This window comes from Callithrix jacchus, chromosome 8 (genome assembly GCF_049354715.1).
Source record: "Callithrix jacchus isolate 240 chromosome 8, calJac240_pri, whole genome shotgun sequence".
NCBI lineage: Eukaryota > Metazoa > Chordata > Mammalia > Primates > Cebidae > Callithrix > Callithrix jacchus.
In genome coordinates, this window is record NC_133509.1 from 98,888,056 (window position 1) to 98,915,894 (window position 27,839).

Below are 27,839 nucleotides of genomic sequence, written 5' to 3' on the forward strand. Positions count from 1 at the left end.
GAACCAAAATTCCAGCAAGTGTGAGAGCTATAAAGTATAAGTGGCATATGTTTTCACACTATAGTATACCACACACCACAGGGAAGGATCAGTGCCTAAAAGATGTTAGTTTTACACGAGTACATGTCCAAGGAACATATTGCATGTGTTCAGGGAAAGCAGTCACGGATAGGAGGTGATAGCAGTACCCACCAGCTCACAAACCTGAGATGGGACAGTGGGAATAACAGAACCATCTTATTTTTCCATCTGTCACTGGTGCTTTTCTGTAACAGTGCATGCAGACCCAGCTAAGCTGAGGAGATGGGATCTAAAGGTACGGCGGAAAGCAACCCTAACTTCACTACCCCTCCTTTCTGCTGTGACTCAGCTCACAAAGCAGAGTCTCAAGAAACAAGTCCTGGAGCAGGAGCGATACTGGCCCACCAGGTGAACAGAAGACTTGAGCGCCAGTCCAAGCTTTGCCATGAGTTGTTTTAAATGACCTTGAATAGGTGCATTTGCCCCTGTGAGCTTTAATTTACACATATATGAAAGGTACAGTTGAACTTCTGTCAGAGGTTTACAAACTAACTGTGTCTAGGGTGTCCTGGACATTGTGGTAGGAGGTGAGGGGGTGACACGAGGAGGCCTCATTTAAATCACAGCAGCCATGCATGTCAGGTTGCATCTGATGGACAGATTCTGCAGTTTTAAAACAATTTTTTTTTTAAACTGGTTGAAGTGCATGGTCACTGTCGGCACTGGACTTAGACTGCCTGTGTTTAGCTCATCGCTTATTCCCCATGTGACCTTGAGCAAGTTTGCTTACACTGCCTCTAGTTCCAAAACCAGAAAATCAGGACAACAACAGTTCTTAAAAGGATTAAATGTGAATGACTGAGGCACCAGGAACTGTCTGGCACAAATATTATCTTTAGGTACTAAATAATGTGTTTTTATCTTTTTAAAAGGTTTTCAGCAGCTTAAAAACGTGTCGGGCTGGGCACAATGGCTCATGCCTGTAATCCCAGCACTTTGGGAAGCCTTGGCAGGCAGATCACTTGAGCCCAGGAGTTCAAGACCAGCCTGGGCAACACAGCAAGACTCCATCTCTACAAAAATTACAAAGAATTGGCCAGGTGTAGTGGTTTGAGCCTGTAGTCCCAGCTACTTAGGGAAGGCAGGGGCTGAGGTGGGAAGATCACTTGAGCCCAGGAGTTCGAGGCTGCAGTGAGCCATGATGGTGCCACTGCACTCTAGCCAGAACTGAGACCCTCTCAAAAAAACAGTGTCAAATAGTATTAAATCAAGATACTTTGTTTCAAAATAGGCCTATAAACAGAAGGTTCACTTTGAATTTGAAAAGTCCTTTAGCAGATGTAAATAAGAACCAAACCCCGTTTTCATAAGCTAGAAAATTCTAGAATTGCTTCAACTCCACTTATATATATAAATATATGTGGATTTGTAATATGGCTCTGCCAAGTATTGGTAACTGATTTTTCTTCCTTACTGAAATCTAAAATAGTTGCCCTTCCAGCTGGGTTAGCAGACGTATTCCAGATCAAGACTTGTACTGCACAGCTCCCGTCAATTTTGCCCTGTTTTGTTTTTAATGCAGATAAGAGTCCTCAGATTTGTTGTTAGGCTGACAGCTTTGTCTCAGGTTCCCACCTTACTTTTTTGAGAAAAATCCCTTCAAGACTATTTTAGGGTCAAATCTTTTGTAGTCAGTCCTGGTGGGCAGTGAGTATGGGACAGGCCTGAGGCCAGACAGAGGGGTGAGGTGAGAACAGAGGGAGATTCAATGAGAACAGCCGAAACACTGCGGCACACGTGCCAGATTGCCCTCTCAAGGCTCTAAAGGGATTGCCATTGCCAATTCACTCTCAGGAGTAGGAATGAAATCTGTCTTAAGATCTCTCCAAAAGTATATATATATTTCCTGGTAATTTTTTTTTTTTTTTTTTTTTTTTTTTAAGATGGAGTGTTACTCTTGTTGCCCAGGCTGGAGTGTAATGGCACCATCTTGGCTCACTGCAACCTCCTCCCTCCCAAGTTCAGGCTGGAGTGTAATGGCACCATCTTGGCTCACTGCAACCTCCTCCCTCCCAAGTTCAGGTGATTCTGCTGCTCTAGCCTCCCAAGTAGCTGGAATACAGGCACCCAATACCACACCCAGCTAATTTTCTGTGTTTTTAGTAGAAATGGGGTTTAAACTTGTTGGCCAGGCTGGTCTCAAACACCTGACCTTGTGTTCCTCCCACCTTGGCCTCCCAAAGGGCTGGGATTACAGGCATGAGCCACTGCGCCTGGCTGGTAATTTTTGTGTTTGACAGGGTCTCCCTCTGTTGCCCAGACTGTAGTGCTTTGATATGATCTCAGCTCACTGCAGCCTTGATCTCCCTAGGCTCAGGTGATGCTCTCACCTCAGCCTCCCAGGTAGCTGGAACTACAGGCCTGCGCCCTCACGCCTGGCTAATTTTTGCATTTTTTTGTAGGACAGGGATTCTCCATGTTGCCCAGTCTGGACTTAAACTCCTGGGCTCACATGGTTCACCTGCCTCGGCCTCCCAGCACATTGGGATTTACAATCATGAGCCACCACATCTGGCCTTGTTTTGGTTTTTTGTTTTTGTTACCTGGTAATCTCCTTTAAAAATACGTTTAGTGGAATTTCACTGGAAGATAATGAGTTGTTAAAGGCTGCCTCCTTTGCCTCTTACTTCCTACTCTCCAGCTTCCAAACCCCTCTCTTGGGAGTTGGGGATTCTAGGCTGGCCAGGAAGAAAGAAACTGACACTAACTGGTTCCCTGGTTTCTATGAAATCAAGCTAATCCTACCTGTACTAAATCTTACTAAGGCTGTAACACTGAGTCACTACGAATAACTTCAAACTGCCTCAGAACACAGACAGCACTATGTTCTCTAGGTACTTGTCCAAGCGTTTCTGAAACAGCTAAGCTCAACTTTTAGTAAAACTGCACCAATATCAAAATTAAGGATTATTCAAGGTCTCACTAGCAGAAACCAATCTTTCTAACACTGAATGTAATCTTCCTAATGACTTAGTAAATACAGGATACACTAGCCAAAGTGAACCTATTTTCAAAAAGAAAATATATTTAATATATCACAAGGTAATTGTTTAAAACATTACTGCAGTAATCAAACATGATTGTTTCATTGCTTGCTTCCAAAGTATGCTGTTACTCATTTTGCACATTGACTGTTTCCAAAACTGAAAATTTCAAATCTTTTAAAAAGTGAGTTAAGGCCGGGCACAGTGGCTTATTCCTGTAATCCCAGCACTTTTTTTGGGAGGCCAAGGTGGGCAGATCACCTGAGTTCAGGAGTTCAAGACCAGCCTGACAAACATGGAGAAATTCTGTCTCTACTAAAAATATAGAATTTGCTGGGCATGGTGGCAGGCACCTGTAATCCCAGCTACTTGGGAGGCCAAGGCAGGAGAATCAGTTGAACCCTGGAGGTGGAGGTTGCAGGGAGCCGAGATCGCGCCATTGCACTCCAGCCTGGGCAACAAGTGAAACTCTGTCTCAAAAAGAAAAAAAAAAGTGACTTAAAACTGTCACTTCAGAGGCGCCTTTCTTCATGTCCTATTTGTGTTCCTCTTGGAATAAGAACTAATATTTTTACTGTTTCTTTTTCACCCAGAAACCACCATAAAATCTTTTTTAAAAGAGCTCTCAAGTGTAAAAGAATTCTTTCTTGCTATAAATAATTATCCCTAAATATTTGTGTTTCAGGAGAGTTCACAAACCAGGTCTTGTTCAAGGGGTGTACTCATCAAGGCTATGCAGTATGGCCCCAGAGCTGACACATTGGGGTGCGTGGCTACTCATCCATCTGCAAAACAGCATGCTGTGCACACCCACAGCTCAAAGTGTCCCTGACTGCTTGGGGTGGCTGCTTCCACTGTGGATGGAAACTGCATCCACAATGCCCCCAGGGAAACACTGTGACTGTCACCCACACCCACAGGAGAGAACCCCATTCCTGCAAACACGGCCTTTCTCCAGCACCCATGCTGGCCCCATGGGACAACAGAGGTTTAAGGAAGGGCAGCTCCAGGAGCAGGGAGATGTGTATCTCCCACAGTCTTCCATGAAAATGATCACACTCTCATACACACATACCACAAATTATTGGCAGGCCCTGTGAATGCACATCAAGAGGGATTAATCTGTGTGTAGCTGGCAGCAAGGTCAGAGAGAGAACATGACTCACATCCCAGCCTGGCTACAGTCCCTTTGGCCTTTGACAGAATAAGCATCACGATACGATCAGTCCCCACAGGCCTGGGAGGTAGGTACGCAATTGTCACAGGGGTTTTCAGTCTTACAATCAAGTGGTCCAGACAAAAGCATACAAAGGTCAACTCAAAGGGAAAGGTAGTGTGTGCGGCACAAGAAGGGTTAGTCCACTTCCTGTAAGCGTGTTACTTCCTCTCCCCTTTCTGATTCACAGCCCTTTCAGGTCACATTTCCACCATTCATTCCAAAACCTTTAAGATGTTTCACAAAGGGGAGAAAGGGAGATGTGTAAGAAAGACCACATCGAGATCCTGTGACGCTGTTCAGTATGAAATCACTGCATTCAAGTGTGTGCCCTGCTAACAAGGAAACTATGGCTTCCTCACCCTGTCTCCTGGGAGGTGGGGAGGTCAGGGGAAGGAAGGTACATGACCAATCCTGCCATCACCAAATGAGGGACCAGACAGCAGAAAGATGAAGCCCAGGCTCCCAACACACTCGAGTTCACGCTTCAGCCTGTGACCTCTGTGGGCCTGTTCACCTCAGGGCCAGGCGTCACGGAGACTGTGGGTTCTGGGAGCCCTCTGTGCTTTTACTGTCCTCTGCCGGGCTGCACTCGGACCCCGTGATGGAGGACTTGCACCCGCGAACCACGTGGGCATTCATCATCTCCAGCAGCAGGTCATACACTGGGACCACATTTTTGCACTTCATGCTGAGCAGATGTTCCATGCCCTTGTTACTATGGGGACAAAAAGGTGCTGAGATTCCCTCCTCTGAGATAGCCACAGGACACCAAACCCTTCCCCAGTTCTCTTTGCGCACAGCCAGTCTACCCCACCCCTAATCCCACACTTCTGCCAGCCCATTGCTCCATGGCACATGCATCCAGCTCCCCCTGATAATTTATGCTCAAGGGCAAGGAGTGTCCTATCAGCCTCTGTGCCCCACCACACACCCGCAATGGCCTGGCACATAGGACAGTCGATTCTCATTATTTGCAGCAATTATGTTCCACAACGTCACTGTGAACACTGAATTATCACTCCTAGGGGAAACACGGGGTTAGGTTCCTGCAAGCCTCTGGTCACATCTTCATTGGCTAATCACAAAACCTTGTTGCATGTGTGTTTCTTTTTAAAGATGCCTCATCTAATATCGTTGACTCATTAACATTAGGCTCATGGCCAACAGCACTGTAACTCAGGCTCGAACAAAGCGTATCTAACACATACTTGCTCCATAAGGCACATCACAGCTTTTTCACACTGAGGAACACTAGACAGCTCTTCAGCACCACACCAGGGGCCCCATTTAAACAGTGAAGTTGCCCACCAAAAGCACAAAAATGTAAAACCATGACGCTAAGTAGACCAAATAAAGGACACTTGTTTACAGTAGGAGAGCAGCTGCTTGTTCCATCTCAGCTGGGACTGTGCATAGAGGGTGACTCAAAATTTTTGCCACTGTTAATGACCTCAAAAACACACCATGAATACTGATTTGGGGGTTACAAGTAAATTTTAGGAAGCAGATAAATTCACAATTAAGGAATCTACAAACACAGGATCAAGTGTATCTACAAACAAAATGGTTGTGTGCTGAGTAACCATTAAAGGGGAAACAGGCAGAAGTCTTCTTCCTCTCCTCTTGCTTTTTAAGATTATTGAGGTGAAGGCCAAGTGTGGTGGCTCAAGCCTGTAATCCCAGCACTTTGGGAGGCTAAGGCGGGTAAATCACCTGAGATCGGGAGTTCGAGACCAGCCTGACCAACCTGGTGAAACCCCATCTCTGCTAAAAATACAAAATTAGCTGGGTATGGTGGCACATGCCTGTAATCCCAGCTACTTGGGAGGCTGAGGCAGGAGAATCCCTCAAACTCAGGAGGCGGAGGTTGCAGTGAGCCAAGATGGCGCCATTGCATTCCAGTCTGGGCAACAAGAGTAAAACTCCATCTCAAAAAAAAAAGAAGATTCTTGGGGTATATATCGTCCTTCCCCACAGTCTTTATACTTGCTCCTCAGTGAGCACTTAATTACCTTCCCTTCTCGACTTCCCTCCTCGAGCTCCAGGGTAAGTCTACCCTCCATTCTGGGTGACACCAAGCACTGAGCATCACTGTCCTGGCAGTAGCCACCACCACACACCATTACATTTCCTGATCAGAAACATGCCATACCCTCAGCTCTGCCTTCCTACATCTGTTGGGCATACCACTTCTCTTAGGTCTTGTCCTTAATTTCCTGATGCCATCAAAAGAACAACTCTTAGGGAAGCCTTTGTGCACTTCTCCATATCACCAGCTTAAAGGGCCATCTAGTAGAGGTCTGAGCCTCTCCACAAAAAAATGACTTCAGGGCCTCAGCCCTGGGTGGTATAAAGAGGGGTGGCAGTTCATGTAAGGGGAGGAACTGCCCCTTTTAGGACTCCATAAACAGGCTATAAACCCAGCAACTGAAAAACAGATGAGCCACCACTGGATGCTGTGAAGATCCTGAAAGATACCACGTGACATTCCTTCAATGCCCACTCTGCCCATCTTTGGTTACAGGTGTGTAAGCTGACAAATCCCCCATTCCCTTTCAGGCATTCATTTTCCTTAGCTTTCAAACACTTCCCAAATCCCTTCACCCTCCTCTGAGCACATAATCCCACCCCACGCCTGAGCCGAGCAGCTCCCGAAGGCGCATACCTCGCATGCCTGATGTGGGACAGGAGCATCAGGAGGTTAGCCAGGCGCACCGACTGCTGCTGGGAGGAGAAGCCACTCTTAGCGATCACCCAGACCAAAGCGTCAGTCACGGCATTCAGCAAGTGGGCCAGCTTCTGGCTGCTCTCAGCATCCTGGGTTGCTGTGACCAGAGGGTACATACCTGGACAAAGAATAAAAGCCACAAGTCATTGCTCTGAGCAGAGGAGTGGAAGTCATGTGCTCAGCTGTACAGCGTGCCTACTCCAAGGTGATCTGGGTTGCTCTGACATCTGCATGTGTGGCAGGATCTTATTATAAGCATGGTCTTACCTCCCCAAGGGCTCGTCTCTCAGAGCCAGCTGCATCACAGAGCTAGAAGAGAAGCCTGGCTTAATGCAGACAGACTAAATGTCCCCTTGAAGTACTCACCGGGCCCATAATTATGGCCTTGCCATGCAAGTATATCTAGTCCCCTGAAACCATTATATGGTGTTTCTCATCTGCAGTAACAGATACACAGAGATGGTCAGAAGGTGAGAGCAGTTCTACTCTTAGCCCCAGGGAGGGCTCCCCATCTAAAGAGAGTTTAATAAAGGAATGGCCAGTGTGTGAAGCCTCCTCTGCTACCTCCTGTGTGTACCACGTGCCTTGGACAGCCACAGCAGGGCCCCTGCTGCCACCTCTACATCTCACTGTGTGGCACCTGGCTGGAGCAGGAAGACCACCAATTTGGAGTCAGATGGACCTACCTTTTATCCACCATCTGGATTTCTCTGAGCCTCAGTTCCTCATACAGCATCACGTGCAGGAACACATCTCCTTAGGTCCCCACAACCACGCCCGGGTAGTCTGCCTCCCCTATCCTGCCCTGCCCTGCATTTAACTGCCCTCCAACTCTAGGATTGAGATACTGTGGCGTCCCAATTGCAGCAAAATAACAGCTCACCTAAATCTCCTCCTCCCCACCCCACCCCCACCGCTGCCTGACTCCTTGATTCCCTTTAATAATTAGCTTCTCTTCCAGGCTTTTAATTTCAAATCAAGAATAAATAACAAATATGTGAAATCGACAAGGGAGCTGCTGAGTCTTGGCTGTCATGAGACTGAATATGGCTGGTGCTCCAGCATCCACAGAATTTGTTTTGGCAGTTTTTGTTCTATTTTTATTGGCACTTTCAGTTCAATTAAGGCAGCTCAATTTAACTAAGTTCAACTCAGTTAAGGCAAGGGACATACTGAAGCACAATTACGTAAGTGTAGTGCTTTGCCACATCCCTAGGGATCTCCATAATGACTGATGATGCAGATTTAAAATATTCATCTTTTCAATATCCCTGAATCTGCTTCTCCAACCCCTGCCCCCCACTTTGTTCCACAAACTGGTTCTTTCCGAGTCCCCCCCCACCTCAAACTTCCCACTGTCACCCCAGAGATGACCTGTGCTCCCACCACAGAGGAAACAAGATCCCACCCTTGATCCTGTGTGTCCCCTTCTGAGTGGCCAAAATGCAGATCTGCTCATGGGGCTACCTTTAATGACTACCTGGCTCATAGGGTAGAGAGTCCAAACCATCTGCTGCAGCTATCAGGGGTACCAGGCCCCTCCCTGCTCCTCTCATCTGCAGTTCCCACCACACCTCGCCGTGAGTCCCACTCTCAACTCCCGGAACAGGTGACGCTCCAGACATGCTCAGCTTTCTGCTTGGGAACTCTCTCCTTCCTTTCTACCCTGATTTTTTTTTCTTTTGCTTTTTTTTTTTTTGTGACGGAGTCTCACTCTGTCACCAGGCTGGAGTGCAGTGGCACAATCTCAGCTCACTGCAACTCCAACTCCGTTGTTCAAGGGATTCTTCTGCCTCGGTTTCCCAAGTAGCTGGGATTACAGGCATGCACCACCACACCCAGCTAAGTTTTATATTTTTGACAGAGATGGGGTTTCACCATGTTGGCCAGGCTGGTCTCGAACTCCTGACCTCAGATGATCCACCCGCCTCAGCTTCCCAGAGAGCTGAAATTACAGGCATGAGCCACTGCACCCAGCCTTCTACCCTGTTTTCTTGTTGATTTATACCCATTCCTCCTGTAGATTCCAACCTGGTCGTGAAATTCCTTCTGGAAGCTTCCCCCAACATCCCTACCATTTCACCCTAAGTCCGGTTTGAGTTGTCCCCTGGCACTCTGACAGGCCCCTTTCATCCCAGCAGAGGCACCACCTTGCCCACATGCTGGAGGTCTGCCTTGTCCCCACACACACCCCACAGCCACCTTTCTGCCCTAAGCAAGACTGAAATGAGTGCTTTGAGGGCACAGACCCTTATTTTATTTTTTTTGAGACGGAGTTTCACTCTTGTTACCCAGGCTGGAGTGCAATGGCGCGATCTCGGCTCACTGCAACCTCTGCCTCCTGGGTTCAGGCAATTCTCCTGCCTCAGCCTCCTGAGTAGCTGGGATTACAGGCATGCGCCACCATGCCCAGCTAATTTTTTGTATTTTTAGTACAGACAGGGTTTCACCATGTTGACCAGGATGGTCTCGGTCTCTTGACCTCGTGATCCACCTGCTTCGGCCTCCCAAAGTGCTGGAATTTCAGGCTTGAGCCACTGCGCCCGGCCCCTTATTTTTTTTTAGCCAAAAACATATTTGAAATTATAAACATTCGTGCTAATATATGTTTTAGGTACACACAGAAAATTATTAGTAAAAAATAGAGAAAATTATTTCAAGCTTACTTTCCCTAAAATCAAGCCCAGCTGCATGAAGGAGTGCTTCCTTTTAGCTACCCTGCAGTCTATTCAGCTGCATGACATGTGACTTCCACTGCCATCAAGAAATACTGTGTCTTAGAATTCCAAAAGGAGCCAAACTTGTGTACCTGTACATGTCTCAGTTCAAAGTGACATAGATTAAAAATGTAAAAACAAATCCTCAGATTTTACACAAATGTTCGTAGCAGCATAACTCAGCCTAAAAGTGGAATGTCCACTGACTGATGAACGGTTCAACAAAATGTGGTCTATCCATACAGCAGAATAGTATTCGGCCACGAAAAGGAATGAGGTCCTGGTAGATGAACCTTGAAAACATCATGCTAAGCAAAAGAAGCCAGACACAAAGGACCACACGTTGTGTGATTCCATTTATAACAAAACGTCTAGAATAGGCAAATACATAGTCAGAAAAGCAGATTAGTGGTTCCCTAGGGGTGTGGGTGGGATAGGGAGCAGGAAATGATGGCTAAGAAGCATGGGGTTCTTTTCAGGTGATGAAAATGTTCTAAAATTGATAGCGGTGATGGCTGCACCACTTAGAGTGAATAAACTAAAAACACTGAATTGTATACTTAATATGGATAAGTTATATGGTACATGAATTACATCACAGTAAAGCTACTAAAGTTACTAAAAATAAAAGTAATGATAAAAGAACACCTCAGAACCAAAATTACAATAACATAAATTCCCTGGGCTGTGTGTGACCAAGGTTCCCTCAGAGAACATGTATGTGTCATTGTATTATCCACTTCATGAACCACAGTCATTGCCAAGGCCAGACCCTGGGCCTTCTACAGGCTGTGGGGGCAGCACAGCTCCACGTTGGATAGAGTCCATCAGCCACAAGCGGTTTAGGGAGGCAAGGCACTGCAGTTTTGGAAAGGCATATGCTAAATCCATTTTACATATGCGGGGGCAGCGTATATACAAAAAGACTGACCTGTGTAAAATTATCCTGGGGACTCCTGTTCTCATTGATCACACAGAAAAGAAATACCCTCCCGGAAAGGAACTGTGCTGAAGAATACCCAGGCTGCTGCCTGACTCTCCAGTTGGCAGTACCGTGCCTGCGCCTTGGGCATTCGTGCTCAGGACCTTGCTCATCAAACATATATGTACAGAGTACTTGCTAAGTGGCAGGCCCTGGGCAGGGTGGGGCAAGGGACAAGAGCCAAAGCCCTGCCCAGTCAGACACAGAAAACAACAAAAATTTAGCCCCCACTCCACCCCAGAAAAGTAAAAACATCAGTTAGGATTCACTGTAGAACAAAATTAAATTACATTTCATGAAACTGAAGAAGTATAGTTAAAAAAAAAAAAAAAAAAAAAAAAAAAAAGACAAGATCTTGGCACCATGCCCACACATACCAAAGAAAGTGAAATAAAATCAAGGACACATCTCTCCCCTTTATCAGCTGAAAACAGCTGTGTGCTCCGCTCACCAGCCCACCTGATGACATACTGGGCAGCACAGTGGTGGGGGAGAGCCACCTCTCCTTCAAGGTTTGCCACATCTGATTTGTTCAAAGGATGAAAACATAAGCTTTCCTTGACTGAAGGCAAATACATGAGAAAATCTAATGTGTTAATAAAAGTCCCAGAATACTGACCAAAGAAAAGAAGTCCTGGGCTGGAGAGCCATATGTGGTGTTTGCTTGTTTGCTTTGAGGAAAGGAACCTCTGGCCATGACCCATACCCTCTGTCACTACCTCCTGTCCCCAGCACACAAGGGCAGATGGGACTTAAAAGGTGCTATGAGGCCAGCAGGCTGCTGTTCAACTGTGTTTTGCCTCCGAGTTCTTGGTCAACAGAAAAGGGCCCCCCATCTTTCCTCATCAGCATCCCTCTGCGTCTTTGTCTTCTCCACCCTCCCACTTCATGGGACCTCTCCCCATAAACTCAGGGCTTGAGGCAATGTCTCTTAACTTTCTTAATGTAAAATAGGATTGCCTGACTTAACCCATTTCTTTAATTTAATGAAAAGTTTCATTCTTTGTAAGTCTTAAAACTTTAAATAGACTTGTTTCTAATTTAAAATATTTTAGAGACTATGGATAATTAATGTAATCAATTATATTCTAATTCCTAAATTCCATACCCTCTCTAATTCTATCCAAGGGAGAGGATTTATCTAGTCCTCAAGTTCCTGTGTGGCAAGATGGCCATTCTCTCTGGTGAGTGCTGGATATGCTATTTTATTGACTACCACACTTGCATAACACTTTAGAGTTTATAAAAACACTCTAATAAGCATTGTAATGGGTTGTTAAATTCAACATTTTCTGTTGTCTTTTAGTTTCAAGAGCCATATCAAAGGCTAAGTATGATACAGGAATCCCAAGTACCACACATCCTATATATGTATAGTGGAAGAGGATTGGCTGAGAGAGTTAGAATGGTGTGGTCCTCTCCCTTTCCTCCCCAAGAGAGAAATATGTGCCTCTCCTACTTAAGCCCATCCAGGATCAGACTTTTGATTAACTATTTGAGTGTATATCCCCTGTTCTAGACCAAAAGCATTGTATCTAAATCATTCTGACATCTTTAGAAATCATTGATATACACACCAGAAACTGAGCTGAAATTTAGTTGCATGACACAGTTAATTTCCATTCCATATTAACCAATTATTAGAAGATACGCATAACCCAGAAATGGGCAGCTTTTAAAACATAACTACTGACAAACCCTGACCTGGCCAGCTAGTGTGCTGTAGCAGTGCAGACATGATTGAGTGACATAATCCTAACTTAAGCATGTCATATACACAGGAAAACAGGAGACCAAACTATGCAGGAGATCCTCTTCAGACAGCCCAGTGCTTATCTAGCCTGGCAAGGCCATCTAGCAGCAACCAAATGCAGCCCTTGGAGACTCTGCTATCCTAATGTGGGATACAGAAGTTCACAGCCTTTTGACTTAAGAGACCTGAGAGGTGGAGGTTGTGGTGAGCCAAGATTGCGCCACTGCACTCCAGCCTGGGCAACAAGAGTGAAACTCTGTCTCAAAAAAAAAAAAGAGAGACCTACCCCATTTCCACTCTCCTGACCCTTATCCTCCAGGGCCTCCACCCTGTGCTTAATTTGGTTCCCTGCTTGGCGGTATCTCTTTTCCATTCAGCCTCTTCATCTTTTTATTGTTTTCATTACCCTGTTCGCAGATTCATTGAGGTATAACTGACATACAGTAACCTGCACGTATTTTGTGTGTATGATCTGATGTACGTTGACATACATATACACAGTGGAACCATCACCACAATCAACATAATGAACACACTTATCTGCATTTTTTTGACTTTATGATGGTGCAAGAGTGATACACATTAAGTAGAAACTGTACTTCCAGTACACATACAACCATTCTGCTTTTTCATTTTCAGTAATCACTTTTGGTATTCAATAAATTACATGAAATATTCAGTACTTTATTATAAAATGGGCTTTATGTTAGATGATTTTGCCCAACTGCAGGGTAGTGTAAGTATTCTGAACACATTTAAGGTAGGCTAGGCTAAGCTATGATGTTCAGTAGGTTAGGTGTGTTAAGTACATTTTTGACTAGCAACATTTTCAACTTAAGATGGCTGTTTTGGGACATAACCCCATCGTAAATTGAGGACCATCTGTAGTTGTACAGATGTATTTCTGGACTCTGTTCCATTGATCTATTTGACATCAATACCATATTGTCTTTGAAATCAGGTGGTGTAAGTCCTACAGGTTTGTTCTTTTTCAAGGTTCTTTTGACTATTCTAGGTCCATTGCATTTTCATATGATTTTAAGAATCAGCTTGTCAATTTCTACCAAAAAGCTTTACTAGATTTTTATCAGTTTGAATCTATAGATCATTTTGGGGGAGAATTAAAAACAATACTGAATCTTAGGTCCATTAACATCTCTCTCCATTTATTCAGGATTTCTTTAATTTCCTTCAGCTCTATTTTGCAGTGTTTAGTGTGCAGGTTTCACATCTTTTGTAAGTTTATTCCCAAGGTTTCACAGTGTTTGATGCTACTGTAAATGGTATTGGTTTTTTATTTCAATTTCCAATTGTTCACTGCTGCCACACAGAAATACAATTCATTTGTATATGTTGCCCGTGTATCTTACAAACTTGCCAAATTCCTTTTTTTTAGACTCCTAAGGACTTTCTGCGTAGATTATCATGTCTTTCACCTCTTTTTCTTGCCTTATTGCACTGGGTAGGACATACAGTAAAATGTTGAATAGAATTAAGGACAGTGGACATACTTGCCTTGTTCCTGATTGTGATTAAGTATAATATCAACTGTAGTTTTTTGTTTTTGTTTTTTTTGTTGTGACAGAGTCTCGCTCTATTGCCAGGCTGGAGTGCAATAGGGCAATCAGCTCACTGCAACCTCCACCTCCTGGCTTCAAGTGATTCTCCTGCCTCAGCCTCCTGAGTAGCTGGGACTACAGGCAGATGCCACCACACCCAGCTAATTTTTTTGTATTTTTAGTAGAGATGGGGTTTTACCATGTTGGCCAGGATGGTCTCAATCTCTTGACCTTGTGATCCACCCACCTCAGCCTCCCAAAGTACTGGGATTATAGGCATGAGCCACCATGCCTGGCCCACTGTAGATTTTTCATAGGTGCCCTTTAATGGATTGAGGGAGTTTCCTTCTGTTCCTTGTTCATTCAGTGTTTTAGCAGAAATGGATGTTAAATTTTGTGGAATGCTGTCTGCATCTGTTAAGCTAATCATATGGTTTTTCATTATTATTCTGTTAACACAGTGAATTTTGTTGTTTGATTTTCAAAAGTTAAAGAAACCTTGTATTCCTGAAAATTCTCCTAGTTCGTGATGCTCTATCCTTTTAATATACTATTGGATTCTATTTATCAAAAAAAAATTTTAGAAAACTTTTGTATATAATGTATGAGGGAAACTGGCCTGTTGTCTTCTTTTCTCCCAATGTGTTAGTCTGGGTGTTCTATCAGAGTAATGCTGGCCTCACAGAATAAGTTGGAAAACATTCCCTGCTCTTCAGTTTTCTGTAAGGGTATGTGTAAACTTGGTATATGAGTCCATTTTCACACTTCTGTAAAGACATACCTAGACTTGGCAATATACAAAAGAAAGAGGTTAATTGGACTTACAGTTTCACATGGCTGGGGAAGCCTCACACAATCATGGCAGAAGGAGAAAGGTATGTCTTGCAGCGCGGCAGACAAGAGAAGAGGGCTTGTGCAGGGAAACTCCCATTTTTATATAACCATCAAATCTCGTGAGACTTATTCAGTATCTTGAGAACAGCATGCTAAAGACCTGCCCCCATGATTCAATCATCTCCCACTGGGTTCCTCCCACAACATACAGAAATTATGGGCACTACAAGATGAAATTTGGGTGGGGACACAGCCAAACCATATCACTTGGTATTATTCATTCCTCAAATGCATGGTAGAATTCTCCCAGAATTCCAGGATGGTGGTAGAGCAGGCAGAACACACAAATTTATAGATTAAGTTTGCCATCTTATATGGGCACAGTTTCTGGCACCCCAAAACAATTACAATAGTAACATCAAAAATCATTGATTACAGATCACCACAATAGACATAATAATAATAAAGTTAGAAATATTGCAAGTGTTATTCAAAATCTGACACAGACATAAAGCGAGCATGTGCTGTTGGAAAAAATGGTACCAACAGATTTGTTCCATGCAGGGTTGCCACAAACCTTCGATTTGTAAAACATGCAGTATCTGTGATGCACAATAGAGAAAAGCGCAATGAAATGTGGTGTGTGTGTCTCCATTCCTGAGCTTTGTGCTTGGATGCAGTTAAATCACTTAGCAATCATTTGATCCTCCAGGCTTGCCTTTCAGTTTTGTTTGGTAGGATCATAATGGATTTTAGGCCCACCATTGAGGCAATTCCCTTCCGAGCACTATATGAAGGCTGAGAAGTGCCCAATGCCCAGGCTACTACAAGGTTTTTCCCACTGGCTGGTGAGAACGTGATCTGTTCCTGGCCCTGTGTGACCTCTAGGGATTGTTTTGCCCACTCCTTTCTGATGGTTTTTTCTGTCTTCAGTAGCCTCAAAATCATGGGCAGATTAGTACTTAACTGAAGACTTGAAGAGGACGCTCTATAGATCTCCAAAGTTCTCTCTGTGTGCAGCTCTTTCCCATTCAGTACTCTCCCCTCCAAGTCCTAGCTGCCTTGGTCACCAAGGGAGACTACTGGTGTCTATCTGGGTTACCCTTTGTGATGATTAATTTTAGGTGTCAACTTGACTGGATAAGGGATACCCAGATAGCAGATAAAGCATTATTTCTGGAACATTATACCCAGAAATAATGCTTTATCTGCTATCTGGGTACCCCTTTAGCTGGGTATCCCTTTAGAGTGTTCTAGGAAGAGACTGGCATTAGAATCAGTGGACTAAGGCTAGGCATGGTGGCTCACACCTGCAATCCCTTCACTTTGGGAGGTCAAGTTAGGTGGATTATTTGAGGTCAGGAGATTGAGACCAGCCTGGTCAACATGGTGAAACCCCATCTCTACTAAAAATATAAAATTAGCTTGTAATCCCAGGTGCCTGTAATCCCTGCTATTCGGGAAGCTGAGGGAGGAGAATCACTTGAACCCAGGAGGCAGAGGTTGTAGTGAGCCGAGATGGTGCCACTGCATTGCAGCCTGAGCAACAGAGCAACACTCTGTCTCAAACAAAAAATAGAATCAGTGGACTAAGTAAAGAAGATCTGCCCTTAACCAATGTTGGCAGATACCATCCAACAGGCTGAGGGGCCAGATAGAACAAAATGGCAGAGGAAAGGAGAATTCTCTCTCTTTCTTTCTTTCTTTCGGAGCTAGAACACCCATTTTCTCCTGCCCCTGGACATGAGAACTCCAGGTTCTCTAGCCTCCAGGCTCTGGGACTTGCACCAGTGGCCTCCCAGTTTCTCAGGACTATCAACCTCAAACTGAGAGTTACACCATCAGCTCCCTAGTTCTCAGCTCTTCCCATTAGCCACAGCAGTCTGTGCTGCTGGCTTCCCTGGTTCACTAGCAGGCAGACAGTGTATCATGGGACTTCTGAGCCCTCATAATCGTTCAAGTCAATTTTCATAATAAATCCCCTCTCATTTACCTGCCTACCTGCCTACCTGCCTACCTACCTACCCACCTAACCAACTGTCCTATTGGTTCTGTTTCTCTGGAGAAACCGAATAGACCCATCCCTGCATTGCAGCCTGGAAAGTGGCTGCAGGCGGTAAACTGGACAATCAAAGCCTTACCTCGTTTGTGTGTCTCCTCCTGGGGATCACTGTTGTCCAATGTTCAACATCTGTTTTACATATTCTGTCGGGGTTTTAAATTTTTAAGCAGGGAGGCAGATTCCATCCCTATTTTTGTGTTTAATTTAAATACCACAAATAATCCAGAAGGAAAAAGCCTGTACTTACAAACCCTAAAAACCTAGCACAGAAAAGACTCACCTATCCTGGCAGTGAACGCTGTCCCATTTTCTTCCTAGCAATGCTGAACAGGATCAATTTATTCTGACAATTGTTATGACTACCAAGAAAGTAAGGCGCTTCCTTAAAAGATTTCTGGCCAGGGGTGGTGGCTCTTGCCTGTAATCACAGCACTTTGGGAGGCTGAGGCAGGCAGATCACGAGGTCAGGAGTTTGAGACTAGCCTGGCCAACGTGATGAAACCCCGTCTCTACTAAAAATACAAAAATTAGCTGGGCATGGTGGCGGGCGCCTGTAATCCCAGCTACTCCAGAAGCTGAGGCAGGAGAATCACTTAAATCCAGGATTCAGGAGGTTGCAGTGAGCCGAGATCGTGCCATTGCACCCCAGCCTGGGTGTCAGAGTGAGACACTGTCTCTTTAAAAAAAAAAAATTCTTAAACTTGGATTTACAATAAACAAATTTTACTCGTTTACCCCCACAAGCGGTAATTACATCACATGCCTCCCTTGCCTTCTGTAATTCTCTCAATGTGGCAGTTCTTTCATGCTGCAGGGGAATGCTGTAGCCTTCGTCTTTCCCATTTGCACAGATGCTGCATCTAGCTTTGACAACAACACAATATGATGTCTGGGAGGCTAAGATGCCTGTAAGTAGCCTTGCCAAACAGAAGGCTTTATACTACAAAGTGTTGTAACAACAAGCAAACACTGCTTTCCGAGAAGCAATTTCCTGCACAGAAAAGAGTTCTAAATTATTTCTGAAAGAGAAGCCCCATCATCTGGCATTTGATGATCCTCCATGCCAAGATGAGAAGGTACTCTTCAAGCAGATCCTCCCTTGGAAAGAAATGGTAGCACCTATGTGAGATAATGTTGGTAGGTGGTTTGGAAAAGAAGGTCAGAAAAAGTTGGTTTTATTCCATGGTCCATTCAAACATCCTGGCTGGTGGGCCAGATGTGGTGGCTTACACCTGTCCCAGCACTTTGCGAGGCCAAGGTGGGCAGATCACTCAAGGCCAGGAGTTCTAGACCAGTCTGGCCAACATGGAAAAACCTTGTCTGACATGGTTAGGCTTTGTGTCCCCACCCAAATCTCATCTTGAACTGTAGTCTCCATAGTCTCCATGTGTCAAGGGAGACACCAGGTAGAGGGAGAGACCAGGTGGATGTGACTGAATCATGGGGGCAGTTTCCCCCATGCTGTTCTCATGACAGTGACTAAGCTCTCACAAGATTTGATAATTTTATAAGTTACAGGGCTCTCCTGCCTTCGCCTGGTACTTCTCCTTCTTGCCACCTTGTGAAGAAGGTATCTTGCTTCCTCTTCACTTTCTGCCATTATTTTAAGTTTCCTGAGGCCTCCCCAGCCATACTGAGATGTGAGTCGATTAAGCCTCTTTCCTTTATAAATTACCGAGTTTCAGGTATTCCTTCACAGCAGTGTGAGAACAGATTAATGTATCATCTCCACTAAAAATACAAAAATTAGCCACATATTGTGACATGCACCTGTAATCTCAGCTACTTGGGAGGCTGAGGCAGGAGAATCACTTGAACCTGGGAGGGTTCAGTAAGCCAAGATTGCACCACTGCCCTCCACTCTAGCCTGGGATACACAGCAAGGCTCTGTCTTAAAAAAAAAAAAAACCCTGGCTGGACTTTCCTACATGCACATCAACACAATCATCAGTGTAAGCTGGGCCCTCATGTTATTCTGTAAAAGGTGAATGATAACAATAAACAGGGAAGGGTGTGTTGAGTGCATGGGAAATGACCTGTGAGGCAGGTAAGGCCAGACTCAGACTCAACTAGGAAATGCTCGAAGGTTGTCTTCAAGGTCTCTGTACCCTCACATGGCCTTCAGATTCCTTCTTCATTTTCCCTCACTCAGTTCTTCCAGGGCTAACCCTGCCCTCCACCCCAGACCTGAGCAACTCCTGGACAGCATCCTGTGTTCTCTCCAGAACTAATGTATGGTCTGTTGCCCATTTACAGAGAGATAGGTAGAAATTCAGTGTAAGAACTTAGAAACTTTTACAGCAATCAACAGAATAATTTTAAATTTGTTGAATATAATAACTAATAATATTATAAACCAGGACTTGTATTTTGCACTTTTATTTTTCTCATAATTCATTTCTGTTATATTTTGCAAAAGTAACTGTCCTCAACACTCCAGCCTGGGTAACAGAGTGAGACCCTGTGTCAAACCAACCAACCAACAAACAAAAAAGCAACAAACTAGTGCCAATATCCAAGTCTGTGAGAGAAGAAACACGTGAAGGTCTGCCGGCCCCACATCAAGAGGCAGCTGGAAACGTGGTCACAGTGAATTCTGCATTGAATCTTGGCTTCAGGAATGACTACTTAGGCTGATTTAAAAGACTATAGTATAATATGATCTGATATACATCCCTGTTCTTTAAAGCACTGAACTGTAAGACTGGATATAGAAAGCCCCATATGTTGACCAAATAGAGGTGTCTGTAAGTCTTCAGGTGAACATTAAAACCAGGATGTAAACAGTACTTGAGAAAGAAAAAAATCAATAGCCTAAAAGCCCAGCAAGAGTAAATGGCTAAGCAAAGCCATCAGTATCTGCTAGAGCAGCTGGCTTGGATGCCAAGTAGATCATGAACTGACCAGTGTGACAACTACCTACAAACTTAGAAATTCATGCAAAGTTGCAAATCTTTATTTATTGCAGTAATGTTTATAATGGTTTTTAAAAAAGAAAGAGGAACTGGATGTTTAGTAACAGAGAAATGGTTGAACAATGTAGTATAATGCCCTCATGTCAAAGATTGTGTTAGATCTCTCCTAGTTGAACCAGAATAGTTTCACAGCATTTTGAAAAGTGGAAACAAAAAAATCTGGCATGATGGCTTGTGCCCATAATCCCAAAACTTTGAGAGGCTGAGGCGAGTGGGTCACTTGAGCCCAGGAGTTCGAGACCAGCTTGAGCAACACAGGGAGACCTCACCTCTACAAAAAATACAAAAATTAGTCAGGTGTGGTGGTGGGCCCCTGTGGTCCCAGCTACTCAGGTGGCTGAAATGGGAGGATTACTTGAGCCCAGATGGTCAGACTATATAAGCCATGATCATGCCACTGTGTTCCAGCCTGGGCAACAGAGTGACACCCTGTCTTAAAAAGAAAAGTGAAAAAACAAGATACAGACTGGGCACAGGGGCTCATGCTTATAAATTTTAGTACTTTGGGAGGCTGAAGTGGGAGGACTTCTTGAGGCCAAGAGTTCAGGGCCACCTCTGGCAACACAGCAAGACTCTGTCTCTACAAAAAAAAAAATGTTTTTAATTAACCAGGTCTGGTGGTATGAACTTTTAGTCCCAGTTACTAGTGAAGCTGAGGTGGGAGGATCACTTGATCTCAGTTCTAGGTTACAATAAGCTATGATCATGCCCTCCAGCCTAAGCAGCAGAGGAAGATTTTGTCTCAGAAAAAAAAGAAATAGTCACCAAAGTTATGGTAGATATTTTGAAGGCAGTTATTCCTGATGATTTTATTTTCTTCCTTGTATTTCTCATTTGAATGTTTATTTACAATAACCAGATATTATTTATATAAGAAAAAACTCACTAAAATACACCATCTACATATCCTAGATTGTACCTTCCTTATTTCCCTCCTCCACGTCCCACTTCCCCCTCAAGTCAAGTCCCTTCCTCCCCAGCCTCATGCCACAATGACAGTTAAGGCTTTCATTGTCTCTAATGGGCCCCTGCTTCAGTCTCTGCCCTTTCCAGTCCTTCACATGGAAGCCAGGGTGACCTTTCTATGTCGTGCATCTGTGTAAGACACTCCCGTGCCTGAACCTCTTCTAAGCTGCTCAGACCCGGAGCAGCAGTTTCTAATCTTCAGCACTGCATTTTATAGCCACAGCTACTTCCCTCTGTCCTTTCCTGAAGATTCATTCAAACATCACTTCCTTCAGCAACTCCAGGATCTCTCCTCCCATTTTCCTGTAGTACTCTGTGTATTTTTAGTAGAGACAAGGTTTCCCCATGTTGTTCAGACTGGTCTTGAACTCCCAACCTCAGGTGATCCGCCCACCTCTGCCTCCCAAAGTGCTGGGATTACAGGCGTGAGCCACTGCACCTGGCCAGAAATCATTATTTTTAATGATTTGTTGTTTCTCCCTCCCTGCCTACACTATGAGCTATTTAAAGGTAGGACTGTATTTTTACTGCATCAATTAATCTGTAAAAAAGCAGGCCCCCAAAGTGTAAATGCATACCAACCATGTAAAGTGTCTGTGTAAGCACTGAAAAAAGGTTAAAAGATAAACAGTTTCAAGTTTTTTCCCTTTTCCAGAAAGTTGCTTGAGTTACTTTTAACTTGATTGCCAGTCATTCACTTAATGAGTAATTTATGTACAAGTTATCAAAAGTTACCTACAGTTTAAATCGAGATCAAAATAAAAACAAAGTCCAATAGGAAACCATTTTACCCTTTTTAAATAAAATAGAAGTTCAACATTCTCCTTCATATCATGCTAGTTCTAGACACAGCATCTCTCCCCGATAAAACATGGCCCAGCTGTGTGGTTACTTACTGGAATTGAGCAGGACCATGGCCTTGACACAGAGATACTCTTTGTGTTGGAGTTTCAACTCTCGAAACCTTGAAGTAGTTGCCAGGAGCATGTCAAAGACTTCCAGAATTCCTTCTACGCATTTCCCCTCATCCCTATAAAAGTTCATTTGAAAATTTAAGGAACACGGCTTCAAGAAACCATCAGGAAACAATCAGGAGTGTTTTATTTTTAAACTCAAGTTTCATCTTTCAACATGTTCATCTGATAATACCATGTTAACTACAACAGGGTGTTAATGAGACCACACCCAGCAATATGAAATTACGAGAACTGTCTTCATATAAAGAAGATAGGCCAATTCCTATAAATCCCTATAGTAAATATATGAATAAATATTATTTAGGCAAAAATGTGCATTGGAATTATATTTTCCTTCTACATTTTCACCAAATGTTTTCTTACAGGAATACCACTCCTATTGATTGCTTTCAATCTAAACCATGTCAGTCAACCAGCCCCAGATATGACACATATTTCAAAAATGAGATGTTCCATATTAATGAGGAAGACTGTGTGTCACAGCAGCAAATATCCCAAGAATAAACCTCTAAATCTAGGGCTTAATTCTCACTTCCTGGTGGTCACTTAGAAACTGGCGTAGCAGCCAGGTGCAGTGGCTCACACCTGTAATTCCAGCACTTTGGGAGGCTGAGGCAGATGGATCACTTCAGGTCAGGAGTTTGAGATCAGCCTGGCCAACATGGTGAAACCCTGTCTCAAAAAAAAAAAAAAAAAAGGCCGGGCGCGGTGGCTCACGCCTATAATCCCAGCACTTTGGGAGGCTGAGGCGGGTGGATCATGAGGTCAAGAGATGGAGACCATCCTGGTTAACAAGGTGAAACCCCGTCTCTACTAAAAATACAAAAATTAGCTGGGCATGGTGGCGCGTGCCTGTAATCCCAGCTACTCAGGAGGCTGAGGCAGAAGAATTGCCTGAACCCAGGAGGCGGAGGTTGCGGTGAGCAGAGATTGTGCCATTGCACTCCAGTCTGGGTAACAACAGCCAAACTCCATCTCAGAAAGAAAAGAAAAAAAAGAAAAGAAAAGAAAAGAAAGAAGGAAGGAAGGAAGGAAAGAAAGGAAAGAAAGAAAAGAATGAAAGAAACTGGTGTAGCAACTAAGACATTCACATTTAATTTGAAAAAAGCGAATATGACATACAAAGAAATCACAATTAGAGAAGATGGATTACAATCAGGAAAAGAAGGTACACATGGAGGTGGGGAAAATTTTTGACTTGCCAAGGGATTATCTTTAAACTTTGAGTAATCTAATCAAAATTATTTTGAGCACTCCTTATAGAAATAAATGTTTACATATACTTTTGAAGTAAATTACTTGAACTTTATCTGGAAACATATCAGCTTCTATTCACTGCAGCCAGACACACATTATTCTATCTCACTGCTCCCCCAAAACACTATATTATCAATCACAGGGGTATTGAAAGTCCTTACCAAGCAGTTAGATGATTTTGTCACAAAAACCACCATTTGCTCCTGAAAGCCTGCAGTTCACCCGAAGGGCAATGGGTTTATGTGAGTTCCATTTTTAGTCTCCCAGCAGTCCCTGAAGGGACCTTGAGGTCTTCGAAGAACTGGTTACTCCCCTCCTCCTTCCCCAAAGTCAGGGCATTTTCAGTGACGACAGTATTTCAGGAAAGGGCCTCTGACACCACTGCAAACAGCAATCCTGGGGAAGTCTTTCCCATTAGCTGCTGTATGATGGCACTCACTGGGATCCTGCATTCCAAAGCATTCACTCACCCACCCCCACAGACTCACTCACATAGAGCTACAAGCATGCAAATTGCTTACTTTGGCATATGAGAGTTACTAAGTTATTAAAATTTACTAAATTGTAAATTCTGCAAACACTTGCAAGTTTCTGTAAGTACACAGGTTAAGTGACAAAACACCAGTGCCCCCTGGAAGTCACTCATAGGAAAAGGTCATTTTCGAGAATCCAGAGCACTGGGCAAAGAGTGCCAAATCTGTAGGAGGCCTCCAACTCTCCCCATGCCCCACCTTTCCACCTCCCCAGCTCTGGGCTCTCCCAGGCAATCTGATGCAGACATCCAATAAGGACAACGCAGGCCCTGCACAGAGATGACACATAAGAAACACTTGGGCACTGAATACCTTCATGCCACATCACCAAATCACCCTGCCCATGGACAATTATTATTGGAAATTGTAACTGTTGAACTTTAGGATATTTGATAACATGGAAAGCTAGTTTTAAAATATCTCTGTGGGGCAAAACCAAAAAATCCACCAAGTCCTACACGATGGTTTGATTATCTCTTTATTCTTCTGTGCTGATGTGGGATTATACACACATGCGCAACACATACACACACACACTCACGCGCACACACATATACCCCTCCCCAAGTGGTATGGTAAGGGGACCCACCTCAAGTCAATCCGATTTTCCAGAAGTACCCGTGCCTTAGTTCCTAAATACTGAAACTGGTATCATTTCCTCATTAAAATACATGCTATTTTCACTGCAAATTCATGTTTCAAAAATGGGGAGAGGGTTTGCATATTGAGGTATTTAAAACCCTGATAAAGGGTATCACTCACAGTAATCAGACCATATGTACCTCGTGGAAAAAGTTAATTTCTAAACAAAGTCTAAATAACTAGGTCTGATTACTTTCTTTTTAGCAGGATTGACAGTCAACCATTTCATTCAAGGGGTGGCAAAGTTAGAATATTTTTATTAACTTCACAGTCTGCAGAAACCAAATACATTTCTACAAAATAAGTGAGAAATGAAGGGGCAATAAAGTGTAAGACATAATAAATGGCCAGGTGTGCTGTCTCTCGTCTGTAATCCCAGCACTTTGGGAGGCCAAGGCTGGTAGATCACGAGATCAAGAGATCGAGACCATCCTGGCCAACATGGTAAAACCCCGTCTCTACTAAAAATACAAAAATTAGCTGGTATGGTGGCATGTGCCTGTAGTCCCAGATACTTGGGAGGCTGAGACAGGAGAATTGCTCCAGCTCAAAAAAAAAAAAAAAAAAAAAAAAAGAAACCACATCATAAATAGCCCAATAAAGGTCTTTCAGATGAGTTATACAGAACAAAATTACAAGACTCTAAAATAGGCCAGGCACTGTGGCTCACACCTGTAATCCTAGCACTTTGGGAGGCCGAGGTGGGTGGATCACCTGAGGTCAGGAGTTCAAGACCAGCCTGGCCATCATGGTGAAACCCTATCTTTAAAAAAAAAAAAAAGGAAAAGAAAAGAAAAAGACTCTAAAATAAATTAATTACATATATTTCATTTATTTTATAATTTTAGATTGAAACTGAATTATAAGTAAGAAATTAAACAGGATTAAAAGAGTTGAATTAAAGAAAGGACCGGCTGGGTACAGTGGCTCTCATCAGTAATCCTAGTGCTTTGTGAGGCCAACGTAGGAGAATCACTTGAGGCCAAAAATTCAAGACCAGCCTGGGCAACATAGTGAGACCTTGTCTCTACAAAATTATAATAATAATAAGCAGGCATGGTGGCATACACCCATAGTCCTAGCTACTCAAGGGGCTGAGGCAAGAAGATGACTTGAGGCCAGGAGCTCGAGACTGCAGTGAGCTATGAGGGCACAACTGCATTCCAGCCTAGGCCACAGACAGAGCCTATCTCTAAACAAAAACAAAAACAAAAACAAACAGGGCATAGGATTTGAATGTTAAAATATTGAAACAATGTATCAATCAAACTGATCTACTTAGAAAATTTATTTTTGGACACTATCTGTCCATAAACTACTAAATAAAAGTAAAATCAGTAATAACATGGAATATCTTTGCATTAGTCCATTTTCACACTGCTAAAAAGTACTACCTAAGACTGAATAATCTATGAAGAAAAAGGGTTTAATTGGCTCACAGTTCCACATGGCTGGGGAGTCCTCAGGAAACTTACAATCACGGCAGAAGGCAAAGGGAAAGCAAGGCACATCTTACATGGAGGCAGGAGATGAAGTGAGTAAGCAAGACGGGGAACTGCCAAACACTTTTAAAGCATCAGCTCGAGGAACGATCCAAGATGGCCGATCGCTAACATCCCGGGATTGCAGCTCTCAGGGAAGGCGCCGAGAACTAGAGGACGCCACACTTTCAGACAAAGTCGGGTCGCTCACGGAGCAGAAGATCCCCCAGTGGTGGAAACACACGAGTCGCCAGGGCAACTCTCGTGGTCGGCGCAGCGGTTCCGCTGGCACCTCAACACGGCAGCACTCGGCGCAGAGTAAACAGGACCGGTTCCCCTTCTGACCGAGGTTTGGAGCCCCGGGAAGGCAGAGTCGCCTACTACGGACACAAGAAGGAAGCCCGACAGGAGAATCCTGGGCAGAAAAGCACCATCAGTTTTAACGCGGCTGCTCTGGCCCTGGGAACTAACAACCTGGACGTCCACTCAAGAGACCTAATCTGAAAGTTGGTAATTTCAAAGATGACAGGAGGATAAATTTACAATGACGGGAAGAAACCAGTGTAAAAAAGCTGAGAATACTCAAAGTCAGAACGCCTCTTCCTCTAAAGATGATCACAGTTCCACATCGACAATGGAACAAGGCTTGATGGAGAACGAGCGCCTCCTGATGACAGAATCACTCTTCAAGGAATGGATAATAAGAAACTTCGGTGAGTTAAAAGAACATGTCGTAGCCCAACGTAAAGAAACTAGGAACTTTGAAAAAAGGTTTGATGAAATCCTATTGAGAATAGACAACTTAGAGAGGAGTATGAATGAATTAATGGAACTGAAGAATACAATACAGGAACTCCGAGAAGTATGCACAGGTTTAAACACTCGAATTGTTCAAGCAGAAGAAGGGATATCAGAGGTCAAAGTCCAACTTAATGAAATAAAATGTGAAGAAAAGATTAGAGAAAAAAGGATAAAAAGGAATGAGCAAAGTCTCCAAGAAATGTGGGACTATGTGAAAAGACCAAATTTACGTTTGATAGGTGTACCTGAATGCAACGGAGAGAATGAATCCAAGCTGGAAAATACCCTTCAGGATATTATTCAGGAAAATTTTCCTAAACTAGCAAAGCAGGTCAACATTCAACCCCAGGTAATACAGAGAACACCACAAAGATATTCCTCAAGAAGAGCAACCCCAAGGCACATAATTGTTAGATTCATCAGGGTTGAGACGAAGGAGAGGATACTAAGGGCAGCCAGAGAGAAAGGTCAGATAACCCACAAAGGCAAGCCTATCAGACTTACAGCAGATCTCTTGGCAGAAACTCTACAGGCCAGAAGAGAGTGGGGGCCAATATTCAACATCCTCAAAGAACAGAACCTTCAGCCCAGAATTTCATATCCAGCCAAACTAAGCTTCACAACTGAAGGAAAAATAAAATCTTTTATGAACAAGCAAGAACTCAGAGATTTTATTACCACCAGGCCTGCTTTACAAGAGCTTCTGAAAGAAGCATTACACACAGAAAGAAACAACCAGTATTAGCCTTTCTAAAAATACACCAAAAAGTAAAGAGCACCAACATAAAGAAGAATTTACACCAACGAATGGATAAAACAGCCAGTCAACATCAAATGGCAGTAACCCTAAATTTAAATGGACTAAATTCCCAATCAAAAGACACAGCCAAAACCCAACGGCATGTTACATCCAGACCTATTTCACATGCAAGGATACACAACGACTCAAAACAAAGGGATGGAGAAAGATTTACCAACCAAATGGAGAGCAAAAATAAATAATAAATAAATAAAAAGCAGGAGTTGCAATTCTTGTATCGGATAAAATAGATTTTAAAGCAACAAAGATATAGTGGTAAAAGGATCAATGCAACAACAAGAGCTAATGATCCTAACACCCAGATAGGAGACTTAGATTCAATGAGACAGAAAATTAATAAGGATATCAAGGACTCGAACTCAGATCCGGAACAAGCAAACTTAATAAATATTTATAGAGCTCTCCACTTCAAATACACAAAATATACATTCTTGTCAATACCACATCACACCTACCCATTAGTTTAAA

At 43.5% G+C, this 27,839-nt stretch overlaps 1 protein-coding gene across 4 annotated transcripts in view; it reads right to left on the minus strand.

Annotated features, from left to right (window-relative positions):
* ESR2 (estrogen receptor 2) overlaps positions 1 to 27,839 on the minus strand; it is a 72,250-nt gene that overhangs the window by 1,448 nt on the left and 42,963 nt on the right. For 2 of the 4 annotated variants that reach the window (XM_078333158.1, XM_035258621.3), the window contains exons 8-9: positions 21,757 to 21,890; positions 6,950 to 7,130 (exon numbers count right to left, since the gene is read on the minus strand). In XM_078333158.1, the coding sequence (XP_078189284.1) occupies positions 6,950 to 7,130; positions 21,757 to 21,890 (315 nt within the window). 4 annotated transcript variants of the gene reach the window in all.